We start from the raw sequence: 14,078 nt of genomic DNA on the forward strand, positions 1-14,078 counted from the left end.
TAAATATTAATTTTTGTGTGTCACGTGGTATGTTGAATGCAGTACTGGTTCAAATTAGATGTTTGTGGTTTCAGAATACTAAGTCTATAGTTTTGTATGAATTAGGAACTCAAATTACTGATATTGACAAGCTAGAATATAAAATAAGAACTTGTTTTCTGTTTGCTAAGTTATTGCTCATGTGAGGAATCAAACGCAGTGACACCCCATCCATCTTTTTTGATTTTTGGAAATGTGCCCTTATATACACTTACTTTATATATGACATGAATAACCAATCAAAAGCTCAGAATGTCCCCCTAGTGGCTTTCTTAGCCATTTTAAATTCTTAGAATGCTGTCTCTTTTTTTTAACCAAGATTTCAAGGAGGTAGGTTGTGTCTTTAGTCTGCTCAAAATTTTATATTTTTTAAACTGAAATACAGCTTAGTTTCTAAGCATGATAAATTATAGTAGAATTCTGTGGTACCGATATAGTAATTTATGATTTTTTGATTATTCAACTGTATATATAAAACCTAAAAAAAATTATTTCATTTCATATCCTTTACATGCAAAATTTGAAAAGGCTTAGCAATCTACGTGTAGCAGCAACCGAGTACAAAAGTCATAACTAGAAGAGATAATTGTTTGCTTATTTTTAAATAGCAATAATCTGTATGCATATATATTGTATAATAATTGAAATGTGACTGTATTTTACAAAATACTAGTCTACTAAAACACAGCCAAGAGAGATCACTTTGTAAAGACTAAAGATCAGTTTTATGTTATTGGATACAGTAACATCAGTGCATGTATGCCACATCATTGTAACTTTTGTTTTGTTTACCAGGCACAGCTGAAAGGTCATTATAATAAAAATAATAAATATATATAAATGAGATTTAAGCTATTTAGTCTAAACATTTATGTTTTTGTGTTATAACTTGAGTTCATTATAGATTGAAAGAGACATAATTTACATTTATTTCCTAAATTTTTTATGGTGGTTACGAGATTGGTCAGATCTACAGAACCCGTACAGAGATTCATTACTGAAAATAACAGATAAAATATAATTTTTTTCTTAAGAAACATATGATAACTATCTGGACATTATAAAGATATCACATGTGAAATTTGAAAATTTTCTGTTGCATAAAAGTATTTTTAGTTTTAAAATGAAAATTACTTTGCATGTTAGATGACAAAACCTTGTCGAAACATTGTACATTTGCTGTTATGTTAAACTTATATTAACATTTTTCTTCATTACCTATTCATGCCGTCTCCAGCCATTATTAGTCTCAAAGTGGGTTCCTCGTCATCGACTTTGAAAATCAAACACCTTTGTTTGATTTATGTTTTTCTACCATGAATTCTGAGGTTCATGTTCCCATTTTGGGTGTTATAACTCTAGCACTATTCACAGCCTGCAGGTGGGGGAGATCTATTGTTGGTTTCTTTGCTATTATCCGTCATGAGACTGATCGTCATGTGGGTCAACCTTCTTCTCCTGAACTTGCCCCACTAATCCTACTGAACAAACCGAACCTTTTCGAGCCAATAAAGATTTAATATCCTTTTTACACCATTGAATTTTGCAGTGTTTTTCCTACCCCTCCTGCAAAATCAGTTAGGCCTAATATGGCATTTTACGACATGATTTCTCGGGTATGTAATGTTTTATCCAATTCCCTGTTTTACTATGATTCCTTATTATCTCCATGTTGGCTCGTTTGTTGTCTTCAGCTTTCGCTTTAAACATGTGGTTTCACATTAGTTGGGATTTTCTGGGTTACGATGTGACCTTGTCCTTTGGTACATTTGCTGCCTATTTTATTTTGGGATTTCTCTATATTTTAGATCATGTATCTGAGATATTGAAATCTTGTGTGCAATCTATGAGTCAGCACTTGACCCTTTCCTCTTTGGTTGCACGTTTGTTGCAGTTGGAGCCACCACACGCCCCTGTTGCTTTCCTGTCCTGGTCCTAATCTACCCGTCCCTGTACCCCTTCAGGGGTTTCTCATTTTGTCGGACATTCAGAGCATTTGTTTGTCACTTGTATGCTCTCTGGTTGCACTTTCATCTTACTGGCTATTGGATATTGGATATTCTTTTTGGCCCTACATGCTCGATATTCCTATTATTGCGTGTCATGTTCCAGGCGCTTTCACTCTTGTCATGGATCGGACTCTTGTCCAGACAACATTTATCCATCATAGTGGTCTCTCGATCCTTTTGTTTTGCAGTTGCTTTGACTTCAGTGGGGTACTCCTCACATTGAGGCTTTTGCTATGTCTCTTAACTGCAAATTGCCTTAATTTTGGTCTCCGGTTCTTTGTCCTCTTGCTCTGGCTGTTGATGTTTTCAGCAAGTATTGGACCTACACATTTGTCTATCCTTCTATTCTCCTTCTCCAGGTGATTTTGTTCATCCTTGACAATCCATGTTTAGTCCTTCTGATAGCTCTTTCTTGGGCGTCTCAGCTGTGGTTTCCACGGCTTCTCAAGTTCCAACTTCCACCTATGTTACTTTTTCCACTGTCTCTGTCCCTTTTCTTCAGTGGTTGCTTATCTAAATCACCAGGTCAGCACCCATTTTCCATCCCTCTATATTCATATATTGGATATTCTTTTTGGGCCCACACACTCAATATTCCTATCATTGCATGTCATGTTCCTGGTGCTGTTACTCTTGTCGAGGATCAGATTTCTGACCCAGACAACACTTGTTCAACGGAGTAGTCTCTTGAGCCTTTTTTTTTTCCAGTTGCTTTGACTTCAGTGGGGTACTCCTCACATTGAGGCTTTTGCTCCATCCCTTAACCACAAATTGCCTTGGTTTTGGTCTCCAGTTCCTCATCTGCTTGCTCTGGCTATTGATGTATTCAGCCAGGATTGGACCTACACATTTTTCTATCCTCCCATTCTCCTTCTTCTCCAGGTGATTTTGTTCATTCTTGACACACTGTGTTCAGTTCTTCTGATAGCTCTTTCCTCACCATCTTAGCTGTGGTTTTCACAGCTTCTCCAGCTTCAACTACTTCCTCTGTTACCTTTTTCTCTGTCTCTCTCCCTTCTTTGCCATCATCCATCTCCAATGTTTCATCCAGACCTTCCTGTCCCTCATCTTCATGCCTGGTTTACATCTGATCATTGGTGAGGTGATCTGGCTTCTCGTGACGGTTAGCCTCTTTTCTGGCTTGTTTCATTTGTCCTTCCTACATGGAAGTTTCTCAATGCAAACAGAATTTTTCCACTGTTGGTTTCTTGGTCCAGGGTTTTCCCATGGTCAACCCACTGTTCTTCATCATGCAGATTTCCTCTCTTGACATTTGTATCAGGGGTCTTCTGTCTCCTCTGTCCTACCCCACACCTTTCATTTTTCCCAATCTTGCAGGTATTTACCTCCCCAACACTTTCCCTGTGAATGCGTTCCTTCCTTCCAGATTTGTCATCCGCTTCAGTGAGTTGCTCTTCAGGATGGGGATATTAATGTGGTTCTGCACTGCCTTACTTTTCCTACGTTTGATTAATTCTCCCAATGCTTCTTGTTTCACCTTTTCTTATGCCTTCCTTCCATCTCCTATTTGCCAGTGGACGTTGGTGATCTGTTTATTTGCCTCAATGTTTCACATACTCTTTATTCTTCTACATATCTTCTACACATTGGCAGCTTGTGAGGATAATTCCTCCATTTAACTGCTTTCCCTTCCTTCTGTTTCACACTTTTATCCTCGTCCTTATTTGGATAGACTTCTATGTCCTATACGTGCTCTTCTCTATTATATTGCCTGCGTGGCTTCCTTCTGTGGTGTCTATTCCCACCTCTTTCTCCCTTGGCAACCATCCTCTGTTCGTGTTCTTCATCTTTCTTCCTTTGCCAATTGGGTTCAGCTCTTCATTTGATTGGCTTCTTCCTCTTTCTCATCTTTTTCCCATAATTTGTTCCAAGTGTCTTCTCACCCAATTTGACACCTTACTTTTTCATTGGCATTTCATCTTCATCATCCATTGGAGGTAATTCTTCAATCGGGAATGTGGACTACCCATAATACATTCGTCTCTCACTGTTTGCATTGGATCAGGGATTTCTTCCTCTTCCGGTTATCATGTTCCACCTGTATCTATTTAGAATATAAGAATTCAGTAAGACTTTGACTGGGTAAGTTTTTCTTATTATTTTTCCTTTACAGGGGCCCATTTTTCTTTTATTAATGTTCATTGTTTGGATCCTGCTCTGTGGCAAGTGTTACCAGACCAGGTCTTCTTTAACTGTTCAAATCCACACTGTCAAGCCATGTCAACTTGCATATTATAATGGGTAAAGCAGAAGGGGATAGTTGCCCATCCCATCCCTGACATGCCTTGTATTGAATAAATTGGTATTGTCTGCAGTCTGCTTTTACAAATAGGGTTTCGTGATCACTTGTTGCACTGTCTCAGATTTTGTCGTTCCTCCGGACTCTCCAACACATTTTACCCCCTTTTCTTTTAGTGGAGTTTGAGAGTTCTTACCACTTTCCAGTTCCAAGCCACTGGAGTGGTGGACCATGAAGGCATGCTCCGGAATTGGTTAATGAAATACAAACAAAATATAGAAATGATTATAAAACCATTCAGTTAAGAGTAGGGTAGTGGTGTTCTGGTGATGTAGATGGCATAATATCCTTCAATATGAAACATAAAATCAATGGGAGTGAGATGTCAAAATTGTAGTTCACTCCTTCCCTTTGGATCCCTCATCTTACCCCTATATGAATGTCGGTTTCCAGTGGCCAGGTTTTGGATTTAGAGTTGAACCAATTGACATAAGTCCTCATATATGTATTACAGATGTCTATATTCCTCCTTCATTTATACTCCATCAGTGTTGTGGGTCACTGTGGAGGTAATTGTGGATTGTTATGGTTCTTTCCCTTCTGCTATTCCCTGATGTTTCTTATTCCGAGGATGTTAATGCACTTGGGGTGGTGCCAGTCAATTTCACTTTTGAGGGAGATGGTTTACATTATGTAGACGACTTTTCGATACCAGATGTCAAGTTCCCGATGGATCTATCAATTTATCATATTCACATGTGCCCCAGATGGCTGGGTTTTGGACTGTAGCTGCCTTGCTGTGTACAGTCAGTCGCACCCAAAACACTCTACACCTAGGAGCACAACCTTTTCATTTTACCCACTTTTATACTTTGTGGGATTGAGTTTCATGAATATTGTATGGTTCCAATCACTTGCCAGCCACAGTTCTCTCCCAATTGGATGTGCTCCTTTGTTTTCTGCTCATATATGTGACATCTTTTCACAATTACCGAAGAGTATACCTGGTTCAGAAGTAGTACAGTCTCCCACATATGACCTCTTACTACGAGGATCTACTCTTTTTGGCACTCTGTTGGAATTTATAATTTTCCTATACTGAAAGTGTATTTCTGATAGGTACTTACCTTCTCTCACACTTCCCACCCTTCCTCCCCACAGAAAACTGGTACTTCCATTTTCTGCCCAAATTCAAAGTGATAGTTTCGTAGAATTGAATAGAGGGAGTCATATGTGCCAAGATAGTGTGTCACATTCTTATTGGTGGAGGATTTGCATGTGAGACGCATTAGTATCAATTGACCCAAATATGGGTGGGAGATTCAAGGCTTGTGGCATTCAAAAAACTTTTCCATATAGAGGGCAGCACTGAATGAGAATAGTTATTTAAGTGAGAGGAGGTAAGTACTTATTGGAAATACATTTTCAGTGTAGGAAAATTATATCTTTTTTCCTTCCAATCTTTTTCTCCATGTAATTTTCAGTTATCTGTAATTTTCTTTTATTTAACCAGAATATATTATGTCTTCATATATAGTGCCTTCTTACTTCTGTAATTATCTTTCACATTGATTTATTTTTCTTCTATTCTTTATCTTCTGTATTCTGTCATTGTATTTTCCTGTAGTGAATGTATCCTATATCTACTTTATGTTATTTTCTTTCTTCTCTAGTTTTTTCTCTTTACTGTTTTTGTTCATAAACTATTTTCAAAATACTCACTTCAGTGACTTGTCATTACTCGCTACTGATATGTACTGTACTGCTCCTCTTCCTAGTTGTACATCATTTAAGCATATAATTCTTCCTCGACTGTCTTCAGTACATTCTTTAACTCTCTCAACATGGGCTCGGTCAATTTGACCAACAAAGTAACCTTTTTGTACTTGTTTAAAGTCTTTATAGTTTTGATACTACTAACTTTTAATATAGTATGTATATCTTCACAAAATTTGGCTGCCTTTCAATAAACATTATGTCTTTCACATACAAAAAATAATTTTTTTAGTGAAGTATTTTTAATAAACTAAAAACGAGTTGTCTGTGAATATATTGAGTATTTTTGTACTAGTCCAAGTGCAAAGTGATTTTCATGTTAAGATCAAAAATACTTTTCTTCATCTCAAAATTTTCAAATTTTGTTTGCGTAATCCCTAAAATCTCCAAAATACATTTCAAACATTTGTTTTCATTAAATTTTCATATTTTATCTGTTATTTTCCCTACCCTAACTCTAATACAAGGTTGGCCAATTTGACTGATATCATAACCACCAAAAATAAAATCTATATAAATCTAAATTACCCTTTTCTTCTTTCTAGAATACCTTCAGATTGTAACAGGAAACTACATTCCTTTATTCTAAGTAGCTTTAAACTCATAACAGTATACATCTATTTATACATAAATTTTATTATTTTATTATCCTTTGAACCATATCTAACTATTTGTGCCATTATAAGTTGCAAATCACTTGGGGAATGTGTGGCTTGCGTGCATGCCTTGTGAAACATTTTTATTATATTATTATTATTATTATTAATTATTTTACCTAATCTAACCTTAACTTACCTAAATAGTTCCCTATTTTTACATTGCAGTTACTATTGTAATAATAAATAAAGAATAAACATGAAAAACAAGAAATATAGAACTTATCCGGATTTTCTTTTTTTTTTTTGTCGTCAACTGTCAATGATACTTAACCCTACTTTTTTTTTTTATATACCAATGGTAGTAATGCACTAAATAATTTTTATTTAATTATATAATGCACCAAAGAACAGAGAATAATAACATGAAAAATGCAAACAATTTTTCTGGCTTTCTAACTGTGCAACATGAGCCATTACAAATTCAACCAAGTTAGTTGTTATCTTTCACGTGGGAACATAGCTTGTACTAACAGAGAAATTGACAATTCTGTGTACAGAAAACAATGTAATATAATACATCATTTGATAGATGAAAACCTTGGCTTTCTAATAGTTATACATAATATAGAATTAAATGTAATAGAGAATTATTAACAAATCCTGAAAGAGAGAATGTGTCAGGTGGGTATGGCAAGAGGGGGGTATGATTCTCCATTTGATGGCACTGTAACCAAACGAAATTGAAGCTATGGTTTTTCTGAGCAATGACGATTGTAAAGTGAGTAATTTATATTAAATTTCATACTTATTGGAGGGGTGGTGAATAAAATAGAAAAGAGGAGATGCCTACCAAAATTATATGTCACATTTCTCACACTAGGGGAAATTCAGGATTTTTTTACATATTGCCTTACAAAATTAAGAACTTAAAAGTCATATACTATTAAGATATGGATTATTAACTGTGATTTTATGCTATACTAATATGTATAACATAACAAAAAATAGTTTAATTAAAATTTGAATGTAAGTCACTAAAACCTCGTGACATGTGCAGTAAATGATGACTGGGCAGATAGGGTTAATACACTTCAACACAATTACACTTCCTTTCATTTGTTATTTTTTGAAAACTCTTTTTTTTTTGTGAACCGACTGAATATCAAAAAAATGTTTATCATCAATGTATGTCATACAAATTCTTAACTTATGCTTGTATTTTAATATGAAAATTTCTGTGAACTTATCCATTAAGAAGTGTTAAAAAGATAATTTTTAAAAAGGTTATTGTAACCCAAATATGAAATTATTATTCTTCACTTTTGTTTTCAAATGACCTCCCTTTTTTAATCATTCTGTTGAATTGTAGGATTTGTTTTTATTATCATTAGGAACATCACTTACAGAGGGCAATATCAGCTCAACAAGCTTTTGGACATACAGGAGAATTGGTTATTCCAACACCAGAGGTATTTACTACAGATGAAGAACTATATCAATCATTGTATCCAGCAGACTATAAGGTTTCAAGACAACTTAGACATATGCAGCGTAAGTACATGAATTTTGTGTGTCTTTAGTGTACACTTATACACACACGCGCGCGTATATGTTAAGTATTGGAAACAGATGTGGAACAGGGAAGAAAGTGGGTATCAATTGACATATTATGGGATTGCCCCTTCCTTTTTATGAAAATGAACTGCACCATAATACAGTAATGTGTTAATAGCAGTCCTCCCACCAGCCCATGTTGCCATATAAACCTTATATTTCCAAGACAATACTACACCTCTTCTCTTCACACAGCAAGCCTTAGGAATTTGCATTCTAATAGTCCTTAGTGAACTCCAACCTAATCTCATGAGAATTTAATGTGATTTGTGCTACAGAATAATGACATCATTATGTAGCAAAAGCCCTCTTCCAATAGGAGGGTGACACACCTCATTTCACACAAATTTCCTATATGCATTTGCACTCATATTTTTCTTTTTTAATTTAATCAGACTTTCAAGATCTAAGGAACTTAATTTCCTCTGGTCAATGTGGTCACTGTCATTCAGATATTTATGCCATTGATTCTTCCCATACCCTCTTCCATCACTTTTATATTTTTATCTCTCCTAACTGGTCCTGCCTCCCTAAGACTTCGGATGCTCATGAGGGGGTTGTTCTTTCTCTCCATTTCCCACATCTACAATTGATCAGACTTGGACAGACAATTATGCCCTATTTATGTAGTTTGTGGCTAAGTATCTCGTACGTCACACATTCTAAACTCCTGTCTCCAACTCTTAATTCCCTGGTATTCATCTTCCTCCAGGGAAATTTCTCTTTCTACTCTTACAGGTTGGGTCTGACTCATTGGGGGTTGGTACTTGCAGACTGTTCCACATTTCATTCCATCAGATTTGATGCCTCACTCATTCCTACACCATTAATTTCCAATGGCTGCTGAACAAGATCCTGCAGGCAGGCATGTGGACTATTCCTCACACTTTTGTTGACCCCTGTCTTCGCCATCTGGTTGTCTCATCTAAATATTACTGCTTGGTTCCATTTGCCATTTTACACTCTACCCTCCATCTCTAGACTGGTGAGTAAATTTCCCTTTTTCTTTTTTACAGCATTTGCTTATAAGATCCCATCAGATGGCTGATGGTACCTCCAAGGGTACACTTATTTCCCAAAGTCCACATTGAGCCAAGTTAAATGAAGGTGCTCATACCATTTGCCCTAGATCCATCCCCTGGGAGATCAGGCATTCTGCAAGATTACTTGGGTTATCCTCATGGTATATCTATATATCTGGCTATTGGCTGATCCAGACTATACCTATTCCATGGACTATCATAGAAAAAGCGAGCACCAGGAGTGTTCTGCCTGCTTCATTCGGTTCAGCCTGCTAGCTTTTCAAAATAGGATTACATGGTCACCCATTGTACTGTCTACAATAAAAGACTGAAGGACTGACAGGGATCTGGGCATTTTCTCTGGGTCCCTTTTCTGCAAATTCCTTCCTCTTTTTTCTCTTTGAATGGAGCATGGGACACCCTTGCCAGTTTCTAGTCCCTAGAGTGGTGGACCATGTAGAATCTTCACCAACTGAGACCTAACTGCTAGGACTAGAAAAATAAGTGCCAGTGCAATCAGAAATGGGATGGTGGTGACACTGTCAGTATAGTGCCAGTCACACCCTCATATGGCTATACCATTTGTGCCCTCCTCCCACAGATTGTATCAGTTCGTTTATGTCTGATGGTACAGTTGAAGTGGGCACAGTGTACTTCTGTGGCCAATGACTGTCAATTAAATAATCATGTGAAACACTGTGGAAGGACATTAAGAGTTTGGTGTTGAAAGCGGGTAACAGAAAGCACCTCTACTGCCACTAATTTGGCTGCTACTTCTCAATACAAAGTCACCCTGACCATTGCACACTGTATATCACATTTTACATATGTACATATTGAGTTCTTAAAGCTTATACAAAATGTTTGGTGAGGTAATAATAAAAACTGTAATAATATGTTATGTTATAAATAAATTGTGTGAAAGTTAGGATTTCTGTGTTATTTATCAAAGCATCCACCCACATTTTTTTAAGTTCATAACTCGGACAAAAGGTGGGTATATCATCTTGTGTTTTATATTTTCTGAAATTATAATGAGCTAACCTTAGAAGTGGAGCCTCTGTAGGTTGGATGTGTCATTTTTTTCCCATTGAACTAAGTGAACAATGAATCCCAATTTTTGACAAAGATAGCAGAGTTTCTTTAACTTTTCTGTGACATTTATCCTTTGGGTTTTTTTCTACAGGGGCCAATCACATCCCCCTGTATGTTGACCTTTCTTTCCCTGGGAATTTTATTTGACCCATTTCTTGGTTCCCCCTTCCCCCATTTTCTTAGCCAGTCCTTCCATGATTTTTGGTCATGTTTCTTGTGATAGGAGTTACCTTGAATAAGTTGATTTCACAATCCAGGAGGTTTCTTCTTCTCCATTACTCAGAATTGGGGTGCCTTAGATACTAACTCCTTAGTTTGTTGCATAGTTAACTTGGCCATATCATACTGTCTGATATGTTGACAGGAGACCCTTATAAATGGGGGAGGACCTAATTCAGATAGTGAATTAAGTGTCCTGTCATCTGCTAACCAATCATCTGTATGTCACTGGAGTGGACAGACCAAGTAGTTGGTATCGTCAAACCTCATTTGTTACCTGAGACTGTGCTGTTTCAAAATGGAGGATACATAAGAACTTATACAATTCCTGAAACCAGATCTATGGATAGGCAGCTTATCCATTCAGGATGCTTACTTTCAAGTGCCTGCATCTTGTTTCCTGGCATTATGTTTTCCTCTTGTGGGGGTTTACTGTATTTGTTTTATCTAATGTCAGCCCCTCTTGTTTTGACTAATGTTGTGAGATTCTTAACAGTTGCGTTGCCTTGCTTAGATTTGACTTTTCACCACTTGCTTGATGGTTCATGTCTGTTTTCTTGTTTCACAATTAGTACATGAGGACATAAACTGCAGGTTGAAAAGTCTTATAGACTGAAATTTATCTATAAAGTGTGTGTCTGTTTTTTCTTTCGTAGTTTCTTTATAATGGATTGTACATAGTGATCCTCTCAATCATTTTGTCTCAGTTCATCCATTCACTCTTGTTAACATTTGTTGATAAATGGACAGGAGTTGAGCCCTCTTCTCAGCTTCTGCTATTCACAGATGTTTCTCTATTGGTTGCTTGAATCTGGTACTAAAATATACTAGGGAATTATGGGTTATCTAGATGGACCATCCTTATTGATTACTAGTTGTTGTAAGAAAACATGACATCATTCTACAAACCTTATAAATGGAAACAAAGCCACTACTGGAATGTTTTCAACTTTATTGAGAGCCAAAAAAATTGATATCTACAAACTGGGTACAGTACAATTTAGTGTGATAGGTGAGTGCTTATTTTAAGACTCAATTTACTTTAAAAATTTAGTATTTTGTTATGCATGTTATGTTCAAACTTTGCTCTCACTTTGTGTACAGTTTGTTCCATATAATGTTCTGGGTTTCTTGTTGCTAACATTTCTTTGGTGGTTTTAAGCTTCTTTTTTCCATCTAGCCATTGGAGGAATAAGTTCATTACCAGAAACATTTGAGACTATTTCAGCAATGTTTATTATTTTATCACTTCAATTTTCTTCTTTCTCCTGCAGCCTTTGCAGTTGATCATGATATTCCTGACTATGATATGGATTCAGAAGATGAAAGGTGGCTGACACAACAAGCTAAGAAAATGGAAGTTACACCTCTACAGTTTGAAGAAATGATGGATCGTTTAGAGAAAAGTAGTGGCCAACAAGTATGCTAATGTTTATTTTCTTACCCTGTTTCATGATGAAATTTTGTAAAGAAAGATATATTCTCATTATATAGTTATAACATTTGAAATATGTATTAGAGTATACATTTACTTTATAGCTGAGTGATTAGTAGAGTTTACTAATTGATTCATTGTTGTACTCGTTAATTTTTTTCATTCAACTAATTGATTATTCACAAGATACTTTGATATTTTGAAGAATCAAAAATAGCAATGGTTAGAAGTTCTAATTTGGATTAGTTGATTATTTTTGTGAATTGTGACATTAATTGATTAATATGAACAACCTTGAATTAATCATAGATTATAAAGAGAAATCATAATGGAAATATTTCTATTACTTGGGTAGTTGAAATGTTTCAAAACAATAATAATCAGAAACACCAATTTCGATTAGTTGATTATTTTTGGTACATTAATAGAATTATTCATAATTTTGATTAATCACTTACTTTGTGTTAGGCCACATTTGGAGTATTATGTTCAGTCATGGGTGCCTTACCTTGGAAGGACATTGAATTATTGTAAAGGGTTTAGAGGAGGGCTATTTGGATGATATCTGGGATTGAAGGGTTGTCAAATAAGGATAGGTTAAGATCTCTGAAATTGTTTTTTCTTGAAGGAAGAAAAGTTAAAGGGGATCTGATTGAGGTATTTAAGATTGTTAAGGGATTGATAGTGTTGATGCTTCATCTTTTTTATACTTAATGGTGAGAATGATTGGGCAAATTGACACAAATACAAATTCTGGCAGGGTACGAGTTATTTTCAGTTAAGACAGCTTTATCTTTTTAACAGGGTGATTGGCATTTTTGAATGGGTTTCCTTCAGATGTGGTGGATGGAGTTAATTTGAGAGAGTTTAAGGGAAGGCTTCATAAATATTTGAATAACAGCTGGTTTTAAGTTTGATTTTCATTTTAAAGTTTGGTTTAGTGGATGGGACAGCCTAGATAGACCAACATATTATGTATATGTGTGTAATCCAAACAGTTTATTAAATGTACATTTTTATGGGGATAGTCTGGGTTTGTTACATATACTTTGGTTGTTAATTCTAGGGAATCTTAGATGTTGAATTAAAAGATCATCTGTTACACATCAGTTGATTACAGGTTAATTGAACAGGGTTGGCCAATTAAAGTTGCCTGACACCCCCTAGACAATAAAATTTATATCAAGGGCAACAAGTTTTATCATTACAATTTGCCCATTAGGCAAGTTCTTTTACTTACTTTATAATTTTTATACAACTTTGAAATTACAGTATCATTGCCATTATATGACTTAAACAGCAATGTTGCACTTTAAGTATATACTGTGAAAGCAGAAGTACAAAAAATTAGTACAAATATACAATCTATCTGGTAAATTATGAATGTAAATATAATATCAGAAGTTGTGATGTTCTCTTTAAGAAATTTTCTTAAACACGTGCTTTTCAGAAATCAGCATTTTCAAATGTAACACAGACTTTTTTACATATTGTATCAAAAAATGGTTAATTTTCAAGTTCACATTATTTCAGAACTACTAAGTTCATGTAAAAACAGTAATGCATCACTAACAGTGGCTAATGTCTAACACCTGAACACCAAGCACATGCACAGTGGTATATGGGATACTGGATATCTCAAACTATATGTGATTATGTACCGTTGAATGTTTAGAAATAGTAAAATATATGTTCACTTGTTAGATACCTGTTGCCACAATAGTTTGTACAATTTTCCAAATGTTTTATGCTAGATAGTTCAGTATTACTCTATATTTTCCTGTGCATGTTTATGACAATGTATAGGCCTTAAGTGTTGTATCTATGACCACACAGTTACTCAAAAGCTTTGTAACTAACCAATGGACAATTATAACTCATTTTATTTATTAGGCAAATGAATATTTAGCCAAAGTAGAAACATGGTGTTTTTTATATTGTTACGTCTCCGTTTGTTAATTAACTTTCCGTAACTTCGTTCCGACGAAACTTTAACGACACAAGTCCTTA

At 35.4% G+C, this 14,078-nt stretch overlaps 1 protein-coding gene across 2 annotated transcripts in view; it reads left to right on the forward strand.

Moving 5' to 3' along the window:
• The window catches only part of LOC106458950 (enhancer of polycomb homolog 1-like), an 81,242-nt gene that overhangs the window by 8,561 nt on the left and 58,603 nt on the right, over nt 1–14,078 (forward strand). For both annotated transcript variants that reach the window (XM_022385325.1, XM_022385326.1), the window contains exons 2-3: nt 8,075–8,234; nt 11,908–12,053. In XM_022385325.1, the coding sequence (XP_022241033.1) occupies nt 8,075–8,234; nt 11,908–12,053 (306 nt within the window). The remainder of the gene's footprint in view (nt 1–8,074; nt 8,235–11,907; nt 12,054–14,078) is intronic.

The sequence above is a fragment of the Limulus polyphemus genome, unplaced genomic scaffold, assembly GCF_000517525.1.
Source record: "Limulus polyphemus unplaced genomic scaffold, Limulus_polyphemus-2.1.2 Scaffold537, whole genome shotgun sequence".
NCBI classification, from domain to species: domain Eukaryota; kingdom Metazoa; phylum Arthropoda; class Merostomata; order Xiphosura; family Limulidae; genus Limulus; species Limulus polyphemus.